At 50.7% G+C, this 16405-nt stretch overlaps 1 protein-coding gene and 1 long non-coding RNA gene across 6 annotated transcripts in view; one reads left to right on the forward strand and one right to left on the reverse strand.

Annotated features, from left to right (window-relative positions):
- The window catches only part of lrrc6 (leucine rich repeat containing 6), a 49434-nt gene that overhangs the window by 32081 nt on the left and 948 nt on the right, over window positions 1-16405 (reverse strand). For all 3 annotated transcript variants that reach the window (XR_002875163.1, XM_023965680.1, XM_023965679.1), the window contains exons 2-4: window positions 15756-15923; window positions 15538-15615; window positions 14476-14648 (exon numbers count right to left, since the gene is read on the reverse strand). Coding sequence is in view for 2 of the 3 variants with exons in the window: in XM_023965680.1 (XP_023821448.1) it covers window positions 14476-14648; window positions 15538-15615; window positions 15756-15923 (419 nt within the window). In the remaining variant the exon portion in view is untranslated. The remainder of the gene's footprint in view (window positions 1-14475; window positions 14649-15537; window positions 15616-15755; window positions 15924-16405) is intronic.
- Window positions 34-7670, forward strand: LOC110016814. 3 transcript variants are annotated; one of them, XR_002875173.1, is made up of 5 exons: window positions 34-193; window positions 261-346; window positions 432-923; window positions 1276-1323; window positions 7405-7670. It is a non-coding gene; the product is annotated as an uncharacterized LOC110016814 (long non-coding RNA). The 3 variants fall into 3 exon arrangements; XR_002875172.1 differs by having other exon boundaries at window positions 34-346; XR_002875174.1 differs by lacking the exon at window positions 1276-1323 and having other exon boundaries at window positions 35-346.

The following is a 16405-nucleotide window of genomic DNA, read 5'->3' on the forward strand; positions in this document are numbered from 1 at the left end:
AACATTTTTGGTCATAAAAATGAAAAGACAATGTGGCAGGATTAATTGTCTCAGGTGCTGTAGGGCAGAGGATTACTAGCAGTGGCCTCATGGGGCGCTATAAAGGGCAAAGAAGCCTTCACTCGGCCAGGGGCAGCATTTGGCCATTGGAACCGCCCACTTCCTGTTTTCACACCTCCGGCTAGCCTCACAGGTAAAGTAGCGGTGGTAGGCTAAGGACAAGAGTTTGTTCGCTGCCTCATATTAACACACTCTTTCAGCTCCGGATGAGACCTGCAGGCACAGATTGAGCAAAATACAGCCTCTGCAATCGAGCGCGCCTCCCAGGTGACGAACAGTCTGTCTGGTAAGCCGGCGAGGGTCAAGTCCTGCGCTTGCCTTTAAGCTGTTCTTTTTTTGTTTTATTTTGGTAATGTTTGTTGTTCTTGCAGCGCCGGGGACTTTCTGACGCTCCCACCTGCTGAACAGCTGCTGCTTTTTATATATTGAATTTTAGAATTATTTTAAGGAACTGTCACCGCTCGTGATCAGAATCCCTGTAGACTCCTGACCAGGGTTCTGCCGGGCCCGGCTGCTCCTCAGCTGCCTTTGAGCCTGAGCAACGGAGGACTAACGGGGCGTCACGCCTGAATCCTCCACCAACGAGAATAAAAGCTCGGCCGCGCTCCGTTCATTGAGCAGCACCCTACGGGCGGACTTACTCTCACGAGAGTTTCTTTTATTTTGTTTTTAGCATTTTTACACAATTCTTTTAGACCTGTGTTTTAACTGGATTTTATTGTGTGATCCACCTTTGTTTCCCCCCTCCCTCAGTGCTGAGGACTCAGGTGCCAGCCCAGAATTCTAGGTGGAGGCTATCCCCCCAGTTTGGAGTGACGTGTCCTTGGGTGAAGGTTTCACAGTGTGTGTGTGGTCTGCATCACGTGAGTGGGGTGAAATTTTATCTTTGTTCTCTGGGAGCCTCCACCTCCCTTAAGTCTTCTGGTCCTCAGCATACTGAATTTGTTGTGTATGTCTTTTAACGGGTCCATTTTTAATTGGTTTTAATGTTTTGTAATAAAATCATTTTAATTTTTGTACCTCCGTCTCCTGCCTTCTTTTGTGTGCATCTGCCAATAGAAAAATAAACTCCCTCGGGACCACAATTGGCGTTGTCGGCAGGATCGCACACTTGGCAGAGACGTGTGGTTTTTACATTATTCTGTGGTTGTGTTTGGTCACACGCAGACTGTTTTTTTTGTTCTGTTTTTAATTATTTATTTTTTAATTTTAAAGAAGCAGCAGCTGGTTCCGCTTGGAAGTGAGGAAGGTGATTTGTGCAAGGTAACTTGGCATCCTAATAACCTTGGAAAGTGGACTTTGTTTTTTTTGGGACCTCCAGGTTTAAGTAATGGAAGGACAGGTCCAGGATTTGACAGACCTGGTTTCACGGCTGCAAGCTGAAAATGAGAGGCTGCGGCAGCAACAAGCAGCAGCTTCTGGCCCTGGTGCAGCACCTGCCACTTTGGCTGGGCCTTCGACCAATCCTCCCGTGGTTGAGAGACTGTTGTATGTCCCTAGAGACAGAAAATGTCCCATGTTTAGGGGACGGACTGGTATTGGGCTTACGGAGTGGCTTGAGGAGGTGCAGGCTTGCATGAGGACCCGCCATTTAGGTGTAGCCGATCAGGCGTTCTTTTTATTCGATCACCTGGAGGGAGAGGCCCGCGACGAAATTAAATATCGCCCTGGTTCCGACAGGGAGGACCCGGCTAGGGTCATTGCAGTGCTGCAGGAATTATACGGATGCACTGACTCTTATGTTGCCTTGCAGGAGGCATTTTTTTCTCGTCGGCAGCAGGAAGGTGAGACACTGCATGAATACTCCCTGGCTTTAATGAGCCTAATGGCCTCCGTTAAGGGAGCTGCACCTAGTGGTGTTCCAAATGCAGAGATTTTATTGCGGGATCAATTTGTGGAACAAGTTTTTGACTGTGCCCTACGCTGTGAATTAAAACAGTTTGTGCGCCGACAGCCCACCGCTACGTTGCTGGAGGTTAGGGGTGAGGCAATGCAGTGGGAGCGGGAGGGTCTCCCTGGAGGCGTACGGAGTCGTAGTTACTCCGTCCCCTCTGTCCCTGGGTTCCAGTGTGGCGTTGGGGGTAGTTCCCAATCAGTCCCTCCGGTGTCCGAACTATCGGAGATAAAGGAGATGTTAAGGCTCCAACAAGAGCAGATCCTCCAGATGTCTCAGGACCTGCTACGCCTGCAGAATCCTAGCCAGGCCAGTCGTCCCCCTCGTCGTGGTCCCATTATTTGCAGAAGGTGTCAGCAGCCTGGGCATTTTGCCCAGGATTGTGATGGCGTTCGGGTGGCTCCTTCGGCCCGCCCAGTCTCGCCTACCCAAAGGTCCCGCCAGAGAAATAATAACACCCCATCACCATCGGAAAACTAATGCCCACCGAGTTGTTGAGCCACAGCTCGGAGGGGGCAGCCGCTGGCTCCAAGGGGGAGTTTGATGGACTTCTGGCATCTTGTCCTCATTTACAGGTGTGCATGGGGGGTCGTTCCATTTCGTGTTTAGTGGATACTGGGTCCATGGTATCCACCATCACGGAAAGTTTCTTCAAGCAGAATTTTGAGCCATGGGGACCAGAGCGACTTCGCTCCTGCCAGTGGCTACAATTGAGGGCAGCTAACGGGCTGGCTATACCATATCTTGGCTACTTGGAGTTGGAAGTGGGACTTTGTGGCAAGTTATTGCCACAATGTGGTGTACTAGTAGTTAAAGATATTCCCGGTGGAGGACCTTTACAGGCGCCGGGCGTTTTGGGGATGAACATCATCCAGCGCTGTTACCAAGAGCTCTTTGCCCAGTATGGCAGTGCCCTGTTTGGACAATCTGAGGTGTCCACAGCCCCAGATGTAATTTTTGGGGCCCTGAAACAGTGCCAGCAAGCTCAAGCTACGGTAACCCCCAGCATGTTTAATGTAAGGACACGTGGTCGAAAGGCTCGTTGGATTTCTGGTGGTGTCCTGGCTATCGTTGCTGCCACTTGTTCCGAGCAGTGTGCTGGTTCAGCGGTGTTGTTTGAGCCATGTAGCTCAGGCCTCCCTGCCGGCCTTTTAGCAACTCCATCACTCGTAAGGGTGGAAAGGGGGACAGCCTACATCCCAATCATCAATGTGGGGTCCACCGCTGTGAGACTCCACCCACGTACCCTGGTGGGTACGGTGGCTCCAGCTGGAGTGGTAAGTTTACCCAAGGAAGTGACTGAGGTACAATCGGAAGCCGCTGTGGTGGCTGCTCATGCAGCATCCACCCTGCCTCTGGCTCAGCTGGAGTCAGTAGACCTCTCTGCACTTTCGGCGGGAGAGCAGGAGAAAGTCCGGGCCCTCCTAGGGAAGTATTTAACTGTCTTCTCACTGCATGAGGGGGACCTGGGTTGCACAAGCCTAATCACTCATGAGATTCCCTTGGTGGATGATGCTCCAGTCCGGCAGCGCTATAGGCGCATTCCCCCATCGGATTATGTGGCGGCTAAGGAGCATATTAACAATTTACTCCAGTCTCAGGTGATTCGTGAGAGCAGCAGCCCCTTTGCGTCCCCAATCGTTTTGATCCGCAAAAAAGATGGTGGTCTCCGGCTTTGCGTGGATTACAGGCAGTTGAATAGCAGGACTAGGAAAGATGCTTTTCCACTTCCTCGAATAGAGGAATCCTTGGATGCCTTGTCCGGAGCTCGTTGGTTCTCCACTCTGGACTTAGCCAGCGGTTACCATCAGGTGGCGGTGGCAGAGGCAGATCGTCCTAAGACCGCGTTCTGCACACCATTTGGCCTTTTTGAGTGGAACCGCATGCCCTTTGGCCTTTGCAACGCCCCCAGCACCTTTCAAAGGCTGATGCAGCGAATGTTTGGCGAGCAACAAGGTCAGTCCTTGCTTTTGTACCTGGATGACATCATTGTCTTTTCTTCGACAATCGAGCAGCATCTGGAGCGATTAGAGCTGGTACTTGAGAGACTGCAGCTCGAAGGGCTTAAGGTTAAGCTCGCCAAATGTGCCTTTTTTCAGCACCAGGTGCATTATCTGGGTCATGTGATTTCGGACCAGGGAGTCTCTACAGACCCTGGCAAGGTGGAAGCGGTGGCTAATTGGGAGCCCCCTACTACAGTGTTCCAGCTGCGATCGTTTATTGGCTTTGCCAGCTATTATAGACGTTTTGTGGAGGGATTTGCCAAGTTGGCTGCACCGCTGCACCGGTTAGTGGCAGAGCTGGAGGGAAACAAGGTCAGAAAAAAGTCTGCACGTGGTTTAACTAACCACTGGACGGAGGAATGCCAGCGCAGCTTTGAGGCTTTAAAGGCTAAGCTGACTACAACACCAGTCCTGGCGTATGCAGACTTCTCCCGCCCTTTCATCTTAGAGGTCGATGCTAGCAACGGAGGCCTTGGAGCTGTTCTTTCCCAAGAACAAGAGGGTAAGGTGCGGCCAATAGCCTACGCTAGTCGAGGCTTGCGGCCTACCGAGAGGAACCCAGTCAATTATAGCTCCATGAGATTGGAATTTTTGGCACTAAAATGGGCAGTAGCTGAGAAATTCAGGGAGTACCTTTTGGGACAGAAGTGTATTGTGTACACTGACAACAACCCCCTCAGCTATCTGTCCACCGCCAAGCTTGGTGCCATGGAGCAACGGTGGGCAGCGCAGCTGGCAGCGTTTGACCTGGAGATAAGGTACCGCTCGGGCCGCAGCAACAGAAATGCAGATGCTCTGTCAAGGCAGCACTTTCCAGACATGCAGGCCTGGAGAGATGTTCTTCCGGGTAGCTGCTTGCCCATGTCGTTGCAGCAGGTGCAACAGACGGAGACTGTCGGTACAACCCAAGCCACCATGGTTGCCCTGCCCCATCACAGCCCCTCTGACATGGCTTCACTTCAAGGGGCTGATCCTGTTCTAAAGGAGTTTCTGCCTTTCTGGGAACGTCAGACTCGCCCAAGCCCAGAGGAGCGTAGGCAGTTGTCCTCACCCACGCTGGCATTGCTTCGACAGTGGAACCGGCTGGTTGAGCAAGGTGGGGTTCTGTACAGAAGGGTCTTTCGAGATGATGGTGGGGAGGCAGTGTTGCAAATCCTGCTTCCTGGCTCGATCAGGGAGGAAGTGTTGACGGCAGTCCATCAGCAGCATGGTCATCAGGGTGTAGACAGGACCCTTGACCTGCTACGGCAGCGCTGTTATTGGCCTGGTATGTCAGCTGAGGTGGCAGAGTGGTGCAGTCAGTGTGAGCGCTGCCAAGTAGCTAAAGTCACTCGTCCCGCAGCCCGCGCCCCCATGGGTCATTTGCTGGCCTCCAAGCCCAATGAGATTTTGGCTATGGATTTTTCGGTGCTGGAGCCAACTACCAGTGGCATAGAGAATGTTCTTGTCATTACTGATATCTTCAGTAAATACACCATGGCGGTTGCGACTCGGGATCAGCGTGCTGCAACAGTGGCCCAGGTCTTGGTCACAGAATGGTTTTCAAAATTTGGCGTTCCAGCTCGGATACATTCCGATCAAGGTCGGAGCTTTGAGAGCGCCCTCATTCAACAACTCTGTGACCTCTATGCAGTAGAGAAGTCTCGCACCACACCTTACCACCCAGAGGGTAATGGTCAGTGTGAACGCTTCAACAGAACCCTCCACGACCTTCTCAGAACTCTACCAGTGTCCCGGAAGCGGGACTGGAACGTGTGCCTGCCGCAGCTCTTGTATTCTTATAACACGACTACCCATCATTCAACGGGTGAGTCACCATTTTTTCTGATGTTTGGACAGGAGCCAAGGCTTCCAGTTGACTTCCTGTTAGGAAGAGTGCAAGAGCCAGTGGAGGGCACTGTGCAGGAGTGGGTCCAGGAACACAAAGCTCGGCTAAAACTGGCTTTTGAGGGTACCAGAGAGAAGCTGCTTGCAGCTGCTGATCGCAGGAAGAGAGGTCATGATGAGGGGGTAAGGGACCCTCCTTTGAGTGAGGGGCAGTTGGTCTTAGTGCGTGACCTGGGGTTTAGAGGACGACAGAAAATCAGGGATTTGTGGGATCACAGGGTGCACAGAGTATTAAAGGCACCCAGAGAGGGGGGCTCAGTGTACACCATTTCCCCCAGGGATGAACCCTGTACACCCCGACAAGTCCATCGGTCCTTACTGAAGGCCGTGGTCAGGCGAGGACCAGACAAAGAGTTGGCTGGTTGCCCTCCGAGCCAACCCCCACAAAGTTCTTTCTCCCAAGAGGACCCAATAGAGAACGGGGACTGGTTTGTTCTAAGGGAGGACCGCACTAGTGAGGCGGTAGAGGACAACCAACCTGAACTGCATTTTGGACAGGTGGCACCAGTCTTCTCTGAGGCTGATTCCGCGGCAGCTGCTGTACCCTGTGCTTCCGGAGTCACTTTACAAGCTGACCGGGATAGGAGTAGCGTGCCAGTGCGCCGGACGTCACGGCCCACTGCTGGACAGCACTCCAACCCTCACCGGCTTCCTCGGGCCGTAGGGGAGGAGCAAAGCTCCTCCTCAGTAAGCATATCATCTGCTGTTGCTTTTAGACCATGGCTGTAGTTTACTTTGAATCATCGTCGGGTCGACGATGCATTTTGTGGGGGAGGATTGTGGCAGGATTAATTGGCTCAGGTGCTGTAGGGCAGAGGATTACTAGCAGTGGCCTCATGGGGCGCTATAAAGGGCAAAGAAGCCTTCACTCGGCCAGGGGCAGCATTTGGCCATTGGAACCGCCCACTTCCTGTTTTCACACCTCCGGCTAGCCTCACAGGTAAAGTAGCGGTGGTAGGCTAAGGACAAGAGTTTGTTCGCTGCCTCATATTAACACACTCTTTCAGCTCCGGATGAGACCTGCAGGCACAGATTGAGCAAAATACAGCCTCTGCAATCGAGCGCGCCTCCCAGGTGACGAACAGTCTGTCTGGTAAGCCGGCGAGGGTCAAGTCCTGCGCTTGCCTTTAAGCTGTTCTTTTTTTGTTTTATTTTGGTAATGTTTGTTGTTCTTGCAGCGCCGGGGACTTTCTGACGCTCCCACCTGCTGAACAGCTGCTGCTTTTTATATATTGAATTTTAGAATTATTTTAAGGAACTGTCACCGCTCGTGATCAGAATCCCTGTAGACTCCTGACCAGGGTTCTGCCGGGCCCGGCTGCTCCTCAGCTGCCTTTGAGCCTGAGCAACGGAGGACTAACGGGGCGTCACGCCTGAATCCTCCACCAACGAGAATAAAAGCTCGGCCGCGCTCCGTTCATTGAGCAGCACCCTACGGGCGGACTTACTCTCACGAGAGTTTCTTTTATTTTGTTTTTAGCATTTTTACACAATTCTTTTAGACCTGTGTTTTAACTGGATTTTATTGTGTGATCCACCTTTGTTTCCCCCCTCCCTCAGTGCTGAGGACTCAGGTGCCAGCCCAGAATTCTAGGTGGAGGCTATCCCCCCAGTTTGGAGTGACGTGTCCTTGGGTGAAGGTTTCACAGTGTGTGTGTGGTCTGCATCACGTGAGTGGGGTGAAATTTTATCTTTGTTCTCTGGGAGCCTCCACCTCCCTTAAGTCTTCTGGTCCTCAGCATACTGAATTTGTTGTGTATGTCTTTTAACGGGTCCATTTTTAATTGGTTTTAATGTTTTGTAATAAAATCATTTTAATTTTTGTACCTCCGTCTCCTGCCTTCTTTTGTGTGCATCTGCCAATAGAAAAATAAACTCCCTCGGGACCACAATTGGCGTTGTCGGCAGGATCGCACACTTGGCAGAGACGTGTGGTTTTTACATTATTCTGTGGTTGTGTTTGGTCACACGCAGACTGTTTTTTTTGTTCTGTTTTTAATTATTTATTTTTTAATTTTAAAGAAGCAGCAGCTGGTTCCGCTTGGAAGTGAGGAAGGTGATTTGTGCAAGGTAACTTGGCATCCTAATAACCTTGGAAAGTGGACTTTGTTTTTTTTGGGACCTCCAGGTTTAAGTAATGGAAGGACAGGTCCAGGATTTGACAGACCTGGTTTCACGGCTGCAAGCTGAAAATGAGAGGCTGCGGCAGCAACAAGCAGCAGCTTCTGGCCCTGGTGCAGCACCTGCCACTTTGGCTGGGCCTTCGACCAATCCTCCCGTGGTTGAGAGACTGTTGTATGTCCCTAGAGACAGAAAATGTCCCATGTTTAGGGGACGGACTGGTATTGGGCTTACGGAGTGGCTTGAGGAGGTGCAGGCTTGCATGAGGACCCGCCATTTAGGTGTAGCCGATCAGGCGTTCTTTTTATTCGATCACCTGGAGGGAGAGGCCCGCGACGAAATTAAATATCGCCCTGGTTCCGACAGGGAGGACCCGGCTAGGGTCATTGCAGTGCTGCAGGAATTATACGGATGCACTGACTCTTATGTTGCCTTGCAGGAGGCATTTTTTTCTCGTCGGCAGCAGGAAGGTGAGACACTGCATGAATACTCCCTGGCTTTAATGAGCCTAATGGCCTCCGTTAAGGGAGCTGCACCTAGTGGTGTTCCAAATGCAGAGATTTTATTGCGGGATCAATTTGTGGAACAAGTTTTTGACTGTGCCCTACGCCGTGAATTAAAACAGTTTGTGCGCCGACAGCCCACCGCTACGTTGCTGGAGGTTAGGGGTGAGGCAATGCAGTGGGAGCGGGAGGGTCTCCCTGGAGGCGTACGGAGTCGTAGTTACTCCGTCCCCTCTGTCCCTGGGTTCCAGTGTGGCGTTGGGGGTAGTTCCCAATCAGTCCCTCCGGTGTCCGAACTATCGGAGATAAAGGAGATGTTAAGGCTCCAACAAGAGCAGATCCTCCAGATGTCTCAGGACCTGCTACGCCTGCAGAATCCTAGCCAGGCCAGTCATCCCCCTCGTCGTGGTCCCATTATTTGCAGAAGGTGTCAGCAGCCTGGGCATTTTGCCCAGGATTGTGATGGCGTTCGGGTGGCTCCTTCGGCCCGCCCAGTCTCGCCTACCCAAAGGTCCCGCCAGAGAAATAATAACACCCCATCACCATCGGAAAACTAATGCCCACCGAGTTGTTGAGCCACAGCTCGGAGGGGGCAGCCGCTGGCTCCAAGGGGGAGTTTGATGGACTTCTGGCATCTTGTCCTCATTTACAGGTGTGCATGGGGGGTCGTTCCATTTCGTGTTTAGTGGATACTGGGTCCATGGTATCCACCATCACGGAAAGTTTCTTCAAGCAGAATTTTGAGCCATGGGGACCAGAGCGACTTCGCTCCTGCCAGTGGCTACAATTGAGGGCAGCTAACGGGCTGGCTATACCATATCTTGGCTACTTGGAGTTGGAAGTGGGACTTTGTGGCAAGTTATTGCCACAATGTGGTGTACTAGTAGTTAAAGATATTCCCGGTGGAGGACCTTTACAGGCGCCGGGCGTTTTGGGGATGAACATCATCCAGCGCTGTTACCAAGAGCTCTTTGCCCAGTATGGCAGTGCCCTGTTTGGACAATCTGAGGTGTCCACAGCCCCAGATGTAATTTTTGGGGCCCTGAAACAGTGCCAGCAAGCTCAAGCTACGGTAACCCCCAGCATGTTTAATGTAAGGACACGTGGTCGAAAGGCTCGTTGGATTTCTGGTGGTGTCCTGGCTATCGTTGCTGCCACTTGTTCCGAGCAGTGTGCTGGTTCAGCGGTGTTGTTTGAGCCATGTAGCTCAGGCCTCCCTGCCGGCCTTTTAGCAACTCCATCACTCGTAAGGGTGGAAAGGGGGACAGCCTACATCCCAATCATCAATGTGGGGTCCACCGCTGTGAGACTCCACCCACGTACCCTGGTGGGTACGGTGGCTCCAGCTGGAGTGGTAAGTTTACCCAAGGAAGTGACTGAGGTACAATCGGAAGCCGCTGTGGTGGCTGCTCATGCAGCATCCACCCTGCCTCTGGCTCAGCTGGAGTCAGTAGACCTCTCTGCACTTTCGGCGGGAGAGCAGGAGAAAGTCCGGGCCCTCCTAGGGAAGTATTTAACTGTCTTCTCACTGCATGAGGGGGACCTGGGTTGCACAAGCCTAATCACTCATGAGATTCCCTTGGTGGATGATGCTCCAGTCCGGCAGCGCTATAGGCGCATTCCCCCATCGGATTATGTGGCGGCTAAGGAGCATATTAACAATTTACTCCAGTCTCAGGTGATTCGTGAGAGCAGCAGCCCCTTTGCGTCCCCAATCGTTTTGATCCGCAAAAAAGATGGTGGTCTCCGGCTTTGCGTGGATTACAGGCAGTTGAATAGCAGGACTAGGAAAGATGCTTTTCCACTTCCTCGAATAGAGGAATCCTTGGATGCCTTGTCCGGAGCTCGTTGGTTCTCCACTCTGGACTTAGCCAGCGGTTACCATCAGGTGGCGGTGGCAGAGGCAGATCGTCCTAAGACCGCGTTCTGCACACCATTTGGCCTTTTTGAGTGGAACCGCATGCCCTTTGGCCTTTGCAACGCCCCCAGCACCTTTCAAAGGCTGATGCAGCGAATGTTTGGCGAGCAACAAGGTCAGTCCTTGCTTTTGTACCTGGATGACATCATTGTCTTTTCTTCGACAATCGAGCAGCATCTGGAGCGATTAGAGCTGGTACTTGAGAGACTGCAGCTCGAAGGGCTTAAGGTTAAGCTCGCCAAATGTGCCTTTTTTCAGCACCAGGTGCATTATCTGGGTCATGTGATTTCGGACCAGGGAGTCTCTACAGACCCTGGCAAGGTGGAAGCGGTGGCTAATTGGGAGCCCCCTACTACAGTGTTCCAGCTGCGATCGTTTATTGGCTTTGCCAGCTATTATAGACGTTTTGTGGAGGGATTTGCCAAGTTGGCTGCACCGCTGCACCGGTTAGTGGCAGAGCTGGAGGGAAACAAGGTCAGAAAAAAGTCTGCACGTGGTTTAACTAACCACTGGACGGAGGAATGCCAGCGCAGCTTTGAGGCTTTAAAGGCTAAGCTGACTACAACACCAGTCCTGGCGTATGCAGACTTCTCCCGCCCTTTCATCTTAGAGGTCGATGCTAGCAACGGAGGCCTTGGAGCTGTTCTTTCCCAAGAACAAGAGGGTAAGGTGCGGCCAATAGCCTACGCTAGTCGAGGCTTGCGGCCTACCGAGAGGAACCCAGTCAATTATAGCTCCATGAGATTGGAATTTTTGGCACTAAAATGGGCAGTAGCTGAGAAATTCAGGGAGTACCTTTTGGGACAGAAGTGTATTGTGTACACTGACAACAACCCCCTCAGCTATCTGTCCACCGCCAAGCTTGGTGCCATGGAGCAACGGTGGGCAGCGCAGCTGGCAGCGTTTGACCTGGAGATAAGGTACCGCTCGGGCCGCAGCAACAGAAATGCAGATGCTCTGTCAAGGCAGCACTTTCCAGACATGCAGGCCTGGAGAGATGTTCTTCCGGGTAGCTGCTTGCCCATGTCGTTGCAGCAGGTGCAACAGACGGAGACTGTCGGTACAACCCAAGCCACCATGGTTGCCCTGCCCCATCACAGCCCCTCTGACATGGCTTCACTTCAAGGGGCTGATCCTGTTCTAAAGGAGTTTCTGCCTTTCTGGGAACGTCAGACTCGCCCAAGCCCAGAGGAGCGTAGGCAGTTGTCCTCACCCACGCTGGCATTGCTTCGACAGTGGAACCGGCTGGTTGAGCAAGGTGGGGTTCTGTACAGAAGGGTCTTTCGAGATGATGGTGGGGAGGCAGTGTTGCAAATCCTGCTTCCTGGCTCGATCAGGGAGGAAGTGTTGACGGCAGTCCATCAGCAGCATGGTCATCAGGGTGTAGACAGGACCCTTGACCTGCTACGGCAGCGCTGTTATTGGCCTGGTATGTCAGCTGAGGTGGCAGAGTGGTGCAGTCAGTGTGAGCGCTGCCAAGTAGCTAAAGTCACTCGTCCCGCAGCCCGCGCCCCCATGGGTCATTTGCTGGCCTCCAAGCCCAATGAGATTTTGGCTATGGATTTTTCGGTGCTGGAGCCAACTACCAGTGGCATAGAGAATGTTCTTGTCATTACTGATATCTTCAGTAAATACACCATGGCGGTTGCGACTCGGGATCAGCGTGCTGCAACAGTGGCCCAGGTCTTGGTCACAGAATGGTTTTCAAAATTTGGCGTTCCAGCTCGGATACATTCCGATCAAGGTCGGAGCTTTGAGAGCGCCCTCATTCAACAACTCTGTGACCTCTATGCAGTAGAGAAGTCTCGCACCACACCTTACCACCCAGAGGGTAATGGTCAGTGTGAACGCTTCAACAGAACCCTCCACGACCTTCTCAGAACTCTACCAGTGTCCCGGAAGCGGGACTGGAACGTGTGCCTGCCGCAGCTCTTGTATTCTTATAACACGACTACCCATCATTCAACGGGTGAGTCACCATTTTTTCTGATGTTTGGACAGGAGCCAAGGCTTCCAGTTGACTTCCTGTTAGGAAGAGTGCAAGAGCCAGTGGAGGGCACTGTGCAGGAGTGGGTCCAGGAACACAAAGCTCGGCTAAAACTGGCTTTTGAGGGTACCAGAGAGAAGCTGCTTGCAGCTGCTGATCGCAGGAAGAGAGGTCATGATGAGGGGGTAAGGGACCCTCCTTTGAGTGAGGGGCAGTTGGTCTTAGTGCGTGACCTGGGGTTTAGAGGACGACAGAAAATCAGGGATTTGTGGGATCACAGGGTGCACAGAGTATTAAAGGCACCCAGAGAGGGGGGCTCAGTGTACACCATTTCCCCCAGGGATGAACCCTGTACACCCCGACAAGTCCATCGGTCCTTACTGAAGGCCGTGGTCAGGCGAGGACCAGACAAAGAGTTGGCTGGTTGCCCTCCGAGCCAACCCCCACAAAGTTCTTTCTCCCAAGAGGACCCAATAGAGAACGGGGACTGGTTTGTTCTAAGGGAGGACCGCACTAGTGAGGCGGTAGAGGACAACCAACCTGAACTGCATTTTGGACAGGTGGCACCAGTCTTCTCTGAGGCTGATTCCGCGGCAGCTGCTGTACCCTGTGCTTCCGGAGTCACTTTACAAGCTGACCGGGATAGGAGTAGCGTGCCAGTGCGCCGGACGTCACGGCCCACTGCTGGACAGCACTCCAACCCTCACCGGCTTCCTCGGGCCGTAGGGGAGGAGCAAAGCTCCTCCTCAGTAAGCATATCATCTGCTGTTGCTTTTAGACCATGGCTGTAGTTTACTTTGAATCATCGTCGGGTCGACGATGCATTTTGTGGGGGAGGATTGTGGCAGGATTAATTGGCTCAGGTGCTGTAGGGCAGAGGATTACTAGCAGTGGCCTCATGGGGCGCTATAAAGGGCAAAGAAGCCTTCACTCGGCCAGGGGCAGCATTTGGCCATTGGAACCGCCCACTTCCTGTTTTCACACCTCCGGCTAGCCTCACAGGTAAAGTAGCGGTGGTAGGCTAAGGACAAGAGTTTGTTCGCTGCCTCATATTAACACACTCTTTCAGCTCCGGATGAGACCTGCAGGCACAGATTGAGCAAAATACAGCCTCTGCAATCGAGCGCGCCTCCCAGGTGACGAACAGTCTGTCTGGTAAGCCGGCGAGGGTCAAGTCCTGCGCTTGCCTTTAAGCTGTTCTTTTTTTGTTTTATTTTGGTAATGTTTGTTGTTCTTGCAGCGCCGGGGACTTTCTGACGCTCCCACCTGCTGAACAGCTGCTGCTTTTTATATATTGAATTTTAGAATTATTTTAAGGAACTGTCACCGCTCGTGATCAGAATCCCTGTAGACTCCTGACCAGGGTTCTGCCGGGCCCGGCTGCTCCTCAGCTGCCTTTGAGCCTGAGCAACGGAGGACTAACGGGGCGTCACGCCTGAATCCTCCACCAACGAGAATAAAAGCTCGGCCGCGCTCCGTTCATTGAGCAGCACCCTACGGGCGGACTTACTCTCACGAGAGTTTCTTTTATTTTGTTTTTAGCATTTTTACACAATTCTTTTAGACCTGTGTTTTAACTGGATTTTATTGTGTGATCCACCTTTGTTTCCCCCCTCCCTCAGTGCTGAGGACTCAGGTGCCAGCCCAGAATTCTAGGTGGAGGCTATCCCCCCAGTTTGGAGTGACGTGTCCTTGGGTGAAGGTTTCACAGTGTGTGTGTGGTCTGCATCACGTGAGTGGGGTGAAATTTTATCTTTGTTCTCTGGGAGCCTCCACCTCCCTTAAGTCTTCTGGTCCTCAGCATACTGAATTTGTTGTGTATGTCTTTTAACGGGTCCATTTTTAATTGGTTTTAATGTTTTGTAATAAAATCATTTTAATTTTTGTACCTCCGTCTCCTGCCTTCTTTTGTGTGCATCTGCCAATAGAAAAATAAACTCCCTCGGGACCACAACAACAACACATCAAATGTCCTAAAAATCCACCAAAGACCATGATAGTTTCATGTGTTGTGTTCTTCCTAAAGTCTTTGGGTCCAGAACAAAGCCTCCCAGCATGTTCCTGAGCACTGCTGGAGTTTCTCCCTCAGATGCAGGGCTCACCTGGAGCTGCGGCAGAGCAGCCACGACGTACTGCCTGTAGCCCTCAAACCGGCTGCAGGGGTTCCCCATCAGGCAGAGGTCTCTGAGGTGGATGTTGTGCCGCAGAGAGTCCACGCTGCTCAGGTGGCCCACAAAGTTCACCATCAGGTCCAACTTCTGTAGACTCTCACAGCCTGGAGGCAGAAAGCAGTTTGTCTGTGCTGGCTCCAAGATTTAGGCTGAAATACAGCGTCTCAATGCAACACCTTTGAAGAACCACTCCAATGAGAATCACTTTTAGCTGTTTTAACATCTTCTTGGGGCATTTTTCTGATGATGGAGGACATGTATAAAGAAAATTAAGTTCAAAATTGCTCTTCGGAGTATGTCTTTATTCAAATTGATGGGAATTAGGAGCAGACAAAAAATGCTGTTGGAAAAAGAAAAAGGAAATATGCTTGGAGGCCCACAAGCTCCCTGCTCTGCTCCATTCTGATGCATCCACTTTTAGACGACTAGATCCTCATCTAAGTTTGCAATTGGCTCTGAGCTGTACGGCTGGAAAGCTCTGATATTGCTCGCCATTTTTTATAACACCGCTAATTTTAGGTTGGATTTGTACAGTAATGGACTGTAAACTAAGCCTGTAAACATGATGATGTTGACTAAAAATGGCAGAATCATAATTAAAAGACCACTGGGAACGCTTTTACAATAGATCAAAAGAGGATCGGAATGAGACTTTAGATCAATAAACTTGATTTAAATGTATTTAACTACCTTTTTTCACTTATTACATAACATTTCCTAACGTATTTATCCAGAATAATCCATATTTCTTTAGAAAATTTACCATTTAAGTGCCTTGCTTAAAGCTACACAGACATTTCACACGGGAGTTGAACTCCTGACAAACCCGTTGGCAAACAACTCCTTCTTTCATTTAACTACACAAACCTCTCATAAAAAAGTAAATATTTCTTAAATGATAAATATTTATGAAGTCTCTATAAAATCTCTTGTGGTCAGAGGTGCAAATACTAAAAAGGCAAACACAGACAGATATCAGTTATGTTTGATGACCTTCTAGATTTTCGATCACTTCAATGTTGTTCAGAGCCAGATTCAGATACTGCAGTCTCTTCAGGTGACCCAGATTTTCTGCAAAGACAACACTGAAACCATGAAGATCCACAGAAAAGGCTTTCAGAATCTTTTCCAAACTAACATGAAACTTCTTCTCTGCTTCTGCTGAAACACTGATCTGTTGCTGGGGTAACCATACAACATCAGTTGCTCACCAATCCTGGGGATGAGGTTGTTCTGCAGGTAGAGGATCACCAGCTTTGAGCACCACCTGTCGATGTGTTCGATCTTCTCGATGTCCAGCTGGTGCAGAGACAGCTCCTCCAGCGAGAAGAGCTCACTGTCATTGTGCTCAGCCCTCCGGCGGATCAGGTCCTCCGTAACTGGAAGCACAAAAAAAAAAAAAAAACGACAGCAGAAATTTGAACTCTGCAGCCCTTCCACTTATCTGCTGATGTTCTGATCCTCGGCTCTTATTTAACCTAAAGAACTTTATGTTGGAATTCCTGATTTATTGACCAAGACATGAACTGTCAGAACTATTAGAAAAACATTGATGGGTTAGTATGCTTGTGAGAGAACAAAATAAATCTGAGGTTGTCATATTTTTATTAGTTTTAATGAATATTGAACTGTCAAATGCATCATGCAATGTAATTATTGTCCAGTAGATGTTCATATTTCACTCTTGATGAGGTAAATAATGCAATTTCTATAGTATTTATCTGTGAGTAGAAGCAGTTAAATGTATTTATGTTTAAGTTATGTAAAAGTAGATTTAGATTTCATGTAAATGGCATACTTGTGTAGCGCTTTTCTATCTTCCTCAAAGTCCCAAACTGCTTTACAGTAACAGTCCTATTCA

The sequence above is a fragment of the Oryzias latipes genome, chromosome 17 (genome assembly GCF_002234675.1).
Source record: "Oryzias latipes chromosome 17, ASM223467v1".
In the NCBI taxonomy this organism is placed as follows: Eukaryota; Metazoa; Chordata; class Actinopteri; order Beloniformes; family Adrianichthyidae; genus Oryzias; species Oryzias latipes.